General features: G+C 40.1%; 1 protein-coding gene across 6 annotated transcripts in view; it reads left to right on the top strand.

Moving 5' to 3' along the window:
- Mtm1 (myotubularin 1) overlaps positions 1 to 9,832 on the top strand; it is a 151,141-nt gene extending 141,309 nt beyond the window's left edge. For 3 of the 6 annotated variants that reach the window (XM_004646009.2, XM_023706285.1, XM_023706289.1), the window contains one exon: positions 8,136 to 9,832. In XM_004646009.2, the coding sequence (XP_004646066.1) occupies positions 8,136 to 8,294 (159 nt within the window). In that variant the 3' untranslated portion in view covers positions 8,295 to 9,832. The remainder of the gene's footprint in view (positions 1 to 8,135) is intronic. The other 3 variants (XM_023706286.1, XM_023706287.1, XM_023706288.1) reach the window with 3 other exon arrangements.
- Positions 9,833 to 11,501: the final 1,669 nt, after the last annotated feature.

Here is an 11,501-nt window from a genome sequence, read left to right as displayed (position 1 = left end):
CTTCATATATAAGTGGATGCCACTTGAAGATATACTCATAAGTGAAGTAAACCAGACCCACATGTGTAAATATTGTATATTCTCCCTAGTGTAAGAACTGAAAAGCAGAAATAAAAATTGAATGATTTAACACAACTAAATGGAAAGCGAGAACTTCAAGATTAGACATGAAGACAGGGCAAGGAGAAGAGCTAGGAAACATGACTGGGGCAAAGCCATACATTTATATGCACAAGATGGTTAAGGCAATGACCCTGAGAATCTTCAGCAGGTTTTTGAAATTAGCAGGTAATTGTTAGGATTCTCACCCTAACTATATGTGCTGATACCTGTGAACTAAGCAACTGCACTGAAAATAGCAACTTGTAATACTAGGGGCATGCTTGGAATGCCTGTCATTCTGGTCTTCTATATACGTACTGCTTCTAATGTCATATCAGTTACTACTATACTGTCTCTCAAGTAAATGTTTGTTTTTTTAAAAAAGGTAGTAAAACAAGAGAGAAGAAAAAGTCATAGGACTGTCCTGCTACAATGCTGTAAATGGTTAGATTTCCAAATTTCTGTGTAAAAATATGTAATTGTTCATTCCTATTTTTTAATTTTTTTTCTTCATATTCTGTAGGGACTTGAGATTTAACATATCAATACTTGATGAAAAGTACCTCTTCCATGTTATGTCTGAAATGTTTGATATTCAGACAGTGAGGTTAAGCTCAATTGCCTATGTTGGACTGTAATAATATCATGAAGCTTCCCTTCTGGAAGTTTGCAGACCAAAAATTGGAGAAAAAGAAAGGCTACAAGGAAAGCCAACATTTTGGCCCTAGCCTTTCAAGGTCAGTGAGGACTCAGGACATAGGAGAACCTGTACTGTAACATCCTGTAACTCAGTGGTATCCCAAATTTTCTGATCAAGGAGATTATGGGTCCAAAGAAGAAAATGATTGATGCTGTAGAGTGTACCTAAGGAGAGCCACATGGAGAGAAAACATTCTCTCAGGCTTTCACAGTAAGCAAATTGGTCAAGCAATGGCTGTGACTCATCCACATGGCTGACACTGACAAAGGATCTACAAACTGTGGTACAGGGTTTCAGTGTAAATCCTGAGGGGATTTGACTGACCTTGGCAAATACAAAAGTTACATTTCTTGTTATGTAGATCTTGCTTTATCTTGGTCTTAGCCATCCAGTACTAAAGTTTTTGGTGTAGAATTCTTTTAGATCCTTCCATAGATTGATTCCTGGGTATTTCCCTTTTTTAGATGTGATTGTTAAAGGTGTTGTTTCTATAATTTCCCTGTCGCTGAATTCATTATTTGTGTACAAGAAGCCAATGATTTTTGAGTGTTGATTTTGTATCCACCTACACAAATCTAGCAGGTTTTTAATGGAGTTTGGGTGTTTTTATATAGAGTATCATGTGATCTCTCAAGAAGGACAATTTAATTTCTTCCTTTCCTATTGTAAATTCCTTTTATTTCTTTCTCTTGCATGACTGTTTTAGTTAAATTTTGTATTCCTACTTTGAATAAGAATGGAGACAGTGGACATCTTTGTCTTATTCTTAATTTTAGAGTGAAAACTTTCAGGTTTTGTTCACTTATTTTTTTAATATGATGTTTGTTCTTCGTTTGTCATAAATGGCTGTTATCAGATTGAGATAAAAATCATGTATTCCAATTTTCTGTAAGGTTTTTATCATGAATCAGTGCTGGATTTTGTGTAAAGCTTTTTCTGCATCTGTTGAGGCAATCATATGATTTTTGTCCCTGGTTCTGTTAATATCGTGTATTACATTTATTGATTTACAAATTTTTTTTTCTCCAAATGCCTTCAGGGCAGGTTTGTCTGGCTTGAGTTGTGGGGATCAAACCACAGCAACCTGAGTCTGACTGCTTTGTTGAAGCAGCCACTTAAAGAACTGAGCTATGGGGCAGGCCCCCAACAATTGTTGAAATATCCTTACATCATTGGTATGAATCCCACTTAGTTATGGTGTATGATCTTCTTGATGATTTGCTGCATTCTGTTTGTAATATCTTATTGAGGATTTTTGCATCTATGTTCATTAGGGAGACTGGCCTATAACTATCTTTCTTAATTGGATCGTTCTCAGGTTTTGCTATCAAGTAATGCTTGTTCTCAGGAATGAATTTAGAAGTATTCACTTATTTCATTAAAAGATTTTGAGAACTAGTGGTATTAGTTCTCTAGATTTCTTATAAAAATCAGTAATGAATCTGTCAGGACCGGGGCTTTTCTTTGTTGATAGTTTTTTTAATTATATCTTTGATTTCATTGATTGATATTGATTTATTTAGAATTTTTATATGTTCTTGATTCAGGTTTGGTAATTCATATGTATCTAGATCTCTAACCATTTTATTGCACATTCTCTCTTATTCAAATACAAGTTTTCAAAGTAGGTGTAGGTGATCTTCTGAATTTCCGCAGTATCCATTGTTATTTCACCCTTTTCATTCCAAATTGCATAATCTGATTCTTTTCTTTTTTTGATAAGATTAGATACATTTATGAATTTTACTTAATCTTTCAAAGAACCAATTTTTTAGTTTATCAATTCTTTGTATTTTTTTAGTCTCCAATGTATTAATTTCTGCTTCAATTTTTATAATTTCCTCCATATGAACTTTTGGCTTGGCCTGCTGTTCTTTTTCTAAAAATGTGAGGTTCACCATTAACTGGCTTACTTCTACTTGCTCTGTTTTCCTGATATAGTTATTCACTACTAAAAATTTCTCTGTTTTGGGCCAGGGAGATGGCTTAGTAGAATAAGTGTTTCCCTGGCAAGGACAAGGGTCTGAGTTCAATTCCCAGTCCTGCCAAAAAAAAAAGCTAATTTCCCTATCTTGATTACTTTTCTCTCATCGCTGAGACAAAATAACTGACACCCAAAATTAAGAAAGGAAAGGTTTAATTTCACTCACGGTTAGTCGAGGTTTCAGTCCATACTGTGCTGGCTTCAAGGCAGAGTGGCACATGGCAGAGGGCAGCCATTCATGGCAACAGAGAACAACAAAGAGCAAAGGGAGGAGCAGGAGCTGTGGTAGCTAGCAAGTCTCTTTCCCTTCCTTATGTTATATGTAGATTACCCACCCCAAGGTGGTTGTAGCATTCACACTTGTGGTCCCCACATGGGATAAGGAATTAATCACAAACTGTAGAAGCCACCCCAATCACTTTATGAGGCTTTGGGGAGAAAACTAGATACAAACCATAGCAGCCTCTTAGGGCTGCCTTCATTCTGTCCCATAAGCTTCAAGATGTTGTATTGTTATTACCATTTAATTGTAGAAACTGTCTATTTTTTTCTTTAATCTTGTCTGTGACCCATTGGTTGTTCAGACAGATGCTATTTAATTTCCATGTGTTTATGAAGTTCTTGTGGTTTCTTTTGCTATTGATTTCAAATTTCATTGCACTATGGTCTGATAATATGAATGGGATAATTTTGATTCTCTTGCATTTACTTAAGCTTATTCTGTGAGTTAGGATGTGCTCTGTTTTGGAGAATATCCTGTGTGCAGCTGAGAAAAATTTGTATTCTGATGTTGTGGGGGTGGAACACTGTCGATATCTACTAAGTCCATTTGTTCAGAAGTTTAGTTCAGTTCTGATATTTTATGTTTTTGTTTATCTTTTTGTGACAGTGGGGTATTGGGATCTCTCAATACAATTACATTAGTGCTTATTTGATTGTTCGTGCTGGTTAATATTTGTTTCATATAGTTAGGTGCAATCTTGGTAATCTGAACAACTAATTTAAAGATACATCATGTAATATGGCAGCCATCGTTGAGTTTCTATTACTGTGTTTAGTGAAATCTTGTATTGTTTCTAATGCTGTTTTTTTCTATTGCTATTTTGTATTCTTTAAAACTAAAAACATATAGTTATGTGCAGGGTATTTGCTGCATGTATTTACGATTGTTCTCTCTCCTCTTGGGTTGTGACTTTCTTTGTTCTTCTTAATCAGTCTTGTCATGAAACTCACTTTGTCTGCAGATAGAATAGCAACCCCTTATTTTCTCTGGGTTCCTATGGTGTTGTTTTCCATTCTTTTACTTTCAGACTATGAATTTCTTTTTAGATTAAATATGTTTCTTGTATGCAGCATACTGTTGGATCTTGTTTTCATATCCATTCTGCCAGACAGTGTTTTAATTGGTGAGCTGAGGCCATTAATATGGTGGTTATAACTGATATGTGTTGACTTATCCTTGTCATGTTATTTTCCTATTGTTGCCCCCCTCTTTTTTTCCCTCCCTTATTTAATTGTTTCCCTTGCCTGGTGGAGTCCTTCTGTTGGGGTGTATGGAGTTGTAGCCATTGTATCACTTTCTAGAATGTCCTTCAAAACATTTTGAGGCCAGTGAGATAGCTCAGCAGACTAAGCACCTGCTTAGACAAGCATGGGGACTGCGGTTCAATCCCAGCACCACGTGCCATGCTGGCCCCACCCCCAGGCATGCTGAGCTGGCCACTGAAACTGGGTGAGCTCAGTGGCACACACCAGCGCTGGGGAGGCTGAAAACAGGAGGATCACTACAAGTCCAAGCTGCATAGGGAGACCCTGTACAAAACACATAAAATTTTATTTAGAAAAAAAACAGACTTTTTGGAGTGCTAGTTTCATGGACATAAATTTTGTTCAAATGTTCTTTGTCATATAAGTGTCTTATTTCTCCATCAGTTTGAAAGAGTTTTGTAAAGTACATCAGTCTGGGTTGAAGGTTGTTTTCCTTTTAGATCTTGAAATACTTCACTCCAAGCTCTTCTTGACTGGGTGTTTGTGCTGAGAAGTCAGCTGTGATTCTCATGGGCTTTCTTTTACAGGTGACTTGTTTCTTTTCCCTATCAGCTTTTAAGACTCTGTTCTTCTGTTGAATTTCTGTGAATCTTGACTATGATATACCTTGTTGTAGTTTTTTGTCATGGTTAATTAGAGTTCTATGTGCCTCACATAACTATGTCAAATTCTTTATCAGAAAGTATCTGCCATGACATCTGTGATATATATTTCATGCTATCCCCTGCTTTTTCATTGATTCCAATTAATCTTAAGTTATTCTGCTTTGTCTCATGTAGCAGCTGCTGGATTGATTTCCCCTGCTCACTTGGTATTCTTAAGAAATCTTTCTGGAGCTAGGGATATAGCTCAGTGACACAAGTCCCTGCCTGGCAAGCACAAGGTCCTGAGTTTGATTCGTGGTATCAAAAAAAGAAAGAAACTTTTCTTTTCCTGACTGCTAACTGCAAGCCTGTCTTCTCTATCTGACATCCTGTCTTCACATTGGCTTAATCTGCTGCAGATACTTTCAGTGGAATTTTTATTCTCCTGGACATCTGCATGAATCTGCCTTATGGATTGCATTTCTTTCCCATATTGACAATTCAATTCATAGGTTCCATAACTTTCTTAAGCGCCTCTATTTTTTTTTTCCTGTATTTCCTATAGATTCACTAGGCATGGTTTCCATTGTGGACACCATCTCTGTAGTTATCTGACAAATGATTTCAGATTTGATTTTTTTCTAGAACCTCATTCAATTGCTTTGTTTTTACCACTTCAGAGAGGCCAGGTGGGTGGCTGTCCTAGATTGTCCCAACTCATTGTCCTCTGGGTTTGCCTTTGGTGAACTGGATCTGAGGTTGCATCTTGTTTAAGTGTCTTTTCATTTTCTTTTCTTTTCTTAGTTTAATTCCTGGGGTGATGCTTGTAAACTACCTATGGTGGGTTGCTTCATTGCGGGTATTTAGAACCCTTAGGAAATGAGCACTACTTTGAGGTGTCTTCTAGGCCTAGCTGGTTTTTAGAATTTAGGTCTGTTGCAAGAACTTACCTCTAATTTGTTGGGGATTAGAAGTTATTGCTTCTTTTGCCCAGCCCCTGGCTCCTTGGCACTGTGCCACAGTATTTTCTGTGACCATTATTCAATCTCAGTCTTGGAATACAAGAAATAACAGCTGTTTGGAATAATTATGTCACTTTGAGCTATAGTGTTACCATCAGCAATGACAAAAGAATCAACACAGCCTAGAAAATGTCAATTAGAACCAACTTTTAACTTGCCACCTTTAATGGTATGAACAAGATTCGTGATTATATAACAAAATCTACACCAAACAAGAAAATTAGATGCAGTTTATAAGTCCTTAATATGTCAGTTTTGCCCTCTGCAGTTAAAATATAAAAAAGGTTAGGGAAAAAATAGAGAAGTGAAAGAAGAGGAAGAGATTAGAAGTAAGGCTAGAGGACAAATGGGGGATCATGCTAACCGTGGGAGGCTGGAGCAGAAGGTTGGAGGGAAAGAGAGAAGGAAGAGATCAAAAGAGGAACAGAATAGAATCACAACCACAGGGAGGCTAGAAACCATGTTTACACTCATATAAAAATAAGATCAAACAACAAAGGAGAAAAAAACAGGAAAACCACAGCAACAAGAAAGGGTGGAAAAACAAGTCCATTTCCAGGTATGTCCATGCTGTCACTGGTAGAAAGCATGTGCAGACCAAGTCCTGGTCCACATCCATGCCAGTCTATCCCAGAAAACCATCAGTAGCTTTTTGACAGGACAGTGGATAATCTCAGCAAGCCTGCACCTTCTAGGCCAGACCACAGACTCATTTGACCAATAGCCAATAGTGCACCTTCCATGGGTCTGAGCCCAGCTGGCAGCTACTAGATGGAGCCAGCAGCCACTAACCAGCCCCTCTCCAAGATGACTCTTGCCCAGCTGCTGTCTCACATGGGATGGATGCCTGAGCTCTCAGCACTCAACACCAGCTAGTGCAGGGCTTCACATCCACTGTCCCCTCCACTGCTGTATCTCTCCATGGAGCCCCCTGGGCTCACCAGCAGGTTTCAATCACTGCTCTTGCACAATGAGTCCCATCTCAGGGAGAAGGCATTGTTGGCTACCTCCTTCTTTTTCACTGAAGTTTCTCTTTTTACTGTCTGTATGGGCTTCAATTTATGCTTCGGATACTTCCTGGGTCCCAGGGATTCACTTTCCTCCGTCTTCTTCACATCACTGTATTCCAGCATCTGGATGGTGGCAACACTCAGAGAGGCTCTTTCTCTGCTGCTTACCACTCCGCCATCTTGGTGCTCAATCCACCATTTTTCAGACAGGTCAGTGAGCTTCCCAGGAGGTTAGCTGTCCCACTGGTAAGGAGTAAATGTAAGACTTAACAGCCATGTTAACATGGGCAGCAAGCATATAAGCAGATCATGAGAGTCCAATAGACTCACCCCACCATAATGTACCATAGAATAGCCTGTGAGTTAGCAAAAAAAAAAAAAAAAGAAAAAAAAAGAAAGAAAAGTTCTCCCAAGTTACACTGAGTGTGCAGGCAGCAGGAGCTACCAAGGAGCAGGAGGCGACAGCCCCACCTGAGACAATTCGTCAGCACAGGGTGAGTTTGAAGAGACCACAGTACTTCTTGACAGTCCCATGGTTAGTAAGATTCCTTGGAGGATGCGCATGTGTGTGAGCAAGGAAATCCTGTGAGAAGCTGTGCACAGCACTGCATGCTGGTTGCCCTCAGCACGGGCACACAGGGGTCACTGATCAGTTTTTTCATTAGGACCGAACAGGAATCAGATTCAGCAAACGACACTGGGTCAGAGTGTCACTCCTAAATCCACAGTGGTAGCAGTTATGTAAGCTGAACAGGAGCTAGGGGGCATAGAATGCATGTTTCCAGATACTCGCTTCTTGGAGAAGTGTCACAGATCTGCACAGGAAAGTGGATCACTGCCAACTTGAGAGCCATTGTCCTTCAAAATGAAAGAGGGCAGTGGGTCTGGGGACAAGGACATGGGAGGTCAGAGTTCTGTCTGGGTGGATAGAGTTGTAAAGATGGCAATGCATGAGCGAGGAAGTGTATACATTGCTTACTTCTTGGTGAAGAATAGCTGGGCGTCTTAGGACTCTGAGCACTGTTCCCTGTGTGTCTGTGGTACAGGGTGGCAGAAGCTAAGTATTGTGTAACCACTGGTGGAAAGGGTTTATTTGCAAGGTGGTGGCTGTAGCAGATGTGTGGGCAGGTGTGTTCTTGGGGTGTGGCTGCATAAAGCATAACTCGAGTGTGTGCTTCTCTCCAGCAGCCGAACCCTGTGGAGCAGCGCTACATGGAGCTCTTGGCTCTGCGTGATGACTACATCAAGCAGCTGGAGGAGCTGCAGCTCGCCAACTCTGCCAAGCTTTCGGACCCCCCGACCTCCCCTTCCCAAATGATGTCCCATGTGCAAACTCACTTCTGAGGGGCAACCCTCACCATTCATTTGAGCTCAGAATAAAGAAAATAGCTGTGGGCATCTGTACAAAGTAGATTAAAATATTTGCCTCCATGTAGAACTTGAACTAACCTTATTTTAAACTCTTGATGTGCCTTCTAGAATGTCTATTACAAGAAAACTACAGTGTCCCCATGGCAATCAGAAGAAAGGCACCGAGAAGAGGTTCTGGAAAATCCTAGCAGCTTTAGAAAGCAGTTTTTGAAAGATAAAATTTAATTTATCTCTGTAGAATTGCTACATATATGATATGTATTTTGTGGGCTTAATTGCGACAGCATTATTTTAAATCAGAGGGGAAAATGTTTGTCAAAGAGATTTTCCTCATGATGCTTATAATGCAGTGGTTGCTTTGGAGTCTCTAAAATGAATTCAGATGTGAAAGGTGGGGGTTACCCCCCAAAGCAAGTTAAGCTCAGCTTCTTCAGCATTCTTCAGAAGCAAGGTGTTAGATAGTTGCCAGCTTTTGTAGCATCCGAAGTGGTCACTCGAGAAATAGCTCTCTCGGTAGGCCATGTCCATTATTTTGAAATTTTGGAGATCCAGTCCTAGCCCAGGCCCGGTGAGTATTTGGACTATAAAATGTTTTCCCCTATATTTCAAGAGAGAAGCTTATTTTTATATTAAACTGATGGGACCTGGTTAAATAATTAAATTTTTTTTTCATGTTGCCAGTTCTACTTTCTAGACTCTCTCATGTGCTTGCCCGAAACTCTGAATGATTTTCAGGTTGGGGCAAAACCCATATATAACACTGTTTGATATGTAGCACTGTGCAAATGTCGGGTTTCTCCTGCTGCTTTGGTGAATGTTTGCACAATCTGGTCAGTGCAGCTAATCTGCCAGAATGTAGGGGTAACCATCTCGGATGTATGAGCTACTGCGAGAGCACCAGTGCCCCGGATGTACATTTGTTGAGTGTATTCTTGAAAGTATTTTGTTTATGTATTTCAGTTTAAATGGTGTTGGGTTTCCCTCCCCCAAAGTGTGCATAAAAACTGGTTCTACAAATTTTTACTTGAAGTACTGGGCAGTTTGCTTTTCTAGCTTGTTTTGTTTTGTTTTGTAGTATTAAATGAAATTTTAAATGCACAGTTGTATTTCATATTTGAACTCATTCATAGTATATTTGTAAAAGCTAAAGCTAGAGTTAAAACAATGTGTTTTACAATGATTTGTAAAGGACTATTTATAGCTAATATGGTTTCGTTTTCAATGAATTAAGAGAGATTATATCTTTGTAAATTATTTTATGTTGTAGCTTAATTGCTCTACCAAATAAGACATCTCAAATATAGCAGTATAGTGTATGAATTTTGTAAGTATAAGAAATTTTATTAGACATTCTCGCTTTTTGTAAACGCTGTAAATATTTCATAAATTAACAAAGTGTTACTCTATTAAAAAAAAAAGCTAGTACTAATTGCTTAAAGAATTTTGTGAAATTTCCTGAAAACATTTTTCATGGCAATAATGACTAGAGACCTGCTGTAATAAATCTATTAACTAAAACTTTATACTGTTCCCAGGAATGTAACTGTGTTTGAAATGTGTGTTTCCCTAGTCTGCTGTCCATGTTCCCACAAATGGACAGCAGAGTTTGTGACCCATTGGCAGCCCTTGTATCTTTCTTCTTCTCCTCCTCTCCTCCTCTCTTCCTTCCTCCTCCTCCTCTTCCTCCTCCTTCTTTTCCTCCTCCTCTTTCTCCTCCCCCTCCCCTCCTCTTCTGCCTCTTCCTCTTCTTCAAGTTGCAAAAGTCTATAGTTCTACTGTCATCCTGAAGATTATAGTTAATGTATTGAGATTTTTCCTCAAAAGTCAGTTTTGGAAGCCAAGCGTGGTGGTACACACCTGTAACCCCAACACTCACTCAGGAGGTTGAGGCAGGAGGATTGCTATGAGGTTGAGACCAGCCTGAACAACAAAGTGAGCTCAACACCAGCCTGAGCTGCACAGTAAAACCCTGTCTCAAAAAGACAAAAAAAAAATTGATATCTTAGGTATTCTCAAAAAAAGGGAAGTGGGGGGCCTGGGGTGAAAGTGTAGGACTCAAGGACACACAGGCACCCGCTGGCGTGGTGTTGCTGGCTACAACTGCAGCCTGTGCCTGGACACCTGCTCCACCAGGCAGACACACTGTGGGGTAAAGATAGGCCTTATTAAAAATCAATGGCAAATCTTCCTGGAGACAGCGCCTGCCTTTTACAGGTAGACTGCAGTTAGATCAATTAGAAAGAGAGACTGAGAGGCTCCAGGTAGCACAGTAACTGTGGGAATTTATCAGAAAATTGACAAAGGAAGCTGGAAACCTGGAAGACCAGGGAAAACAGGCTGCTCACCCACCTCTGATTAAAGGCAAAGGAGATAAAGGGCAGCCACCTGAGAACGCTTAGTATAAGCACGACCCCCCTATACGTATGTGTTGCTATGTAGATTCTCAGCGTCACTATGCCCACACCGAACAGGCATCTTCTTTGCAAGTTCTTGAAGTCCAGGCTCGCTTTTTATACCCCTTCCCATCCACCACAAGGCAGAAACGTACCAAAGGCAAGAAAGAATGTAGACAGAGGGGCTCAGGTTGGGATCAAAGGCAGCGAGAGCCCGTCAGGTGGCAACAGCTTCCAGGTGCCCACGTTACGGGGTGGAGACATTTTCTTAAAAAGTGAGATGAAGGATACGTTACTTCGCTGCAGTAAACATTTCACTATGTATATCAGAAACAACATACATGTCCTATATAAAAATATTTACTGAGTATAAAAAGAGAACTTAGTGACATCTGTCTCCAGGGAAATGTACACTGAAACCACACTGAACTTCGATCGCACGCCTGCATACGGCAAGCCTTTTTAAGTCTCCAAGCATTGCCAGGGCTGTGAGGAGCAGGGCTCTCGTGCAGTGTTTCGGAAGGCAATTGGCATCATGTGGACACTCGAGGAATACCTCGCCCGCGAGATAGCACCTCTGCTGTCAGGTTTACAAAAGATAAGTGTAAGAACATTCATAGAGCTTTGTTTGTCATAGCCGAAAACAGCCAACTAGAAGCAACTAATGCCCCTCTAGTGGGATAGACAACTGGGGCCTATTTGCCCCCATGGAATGCAGCATGACTGAGCGTGAGGCACGCAGGACACAGGTGACTCTCATAAGCATGCAGATTAGAGCAGGGCTCTC

The sequence above is a fragment of the Octodon degus genome, unplaced genomic scaffold (assembly GCF_000260255.1).
Source record: "Octodon degus isolate 3935 unplaced genomic scaffold, OctDeg1.0 scaffold00249, whole genome shotgun sequence".
NCBI lineage: Eukaryota > Metazoa > Chordata > Mammalia > Rodentia > Octodontidae > Octodon > Octodon degus.
This window is presented reverse-complemented; position numbering and strand designations above follow the sequence as displayed.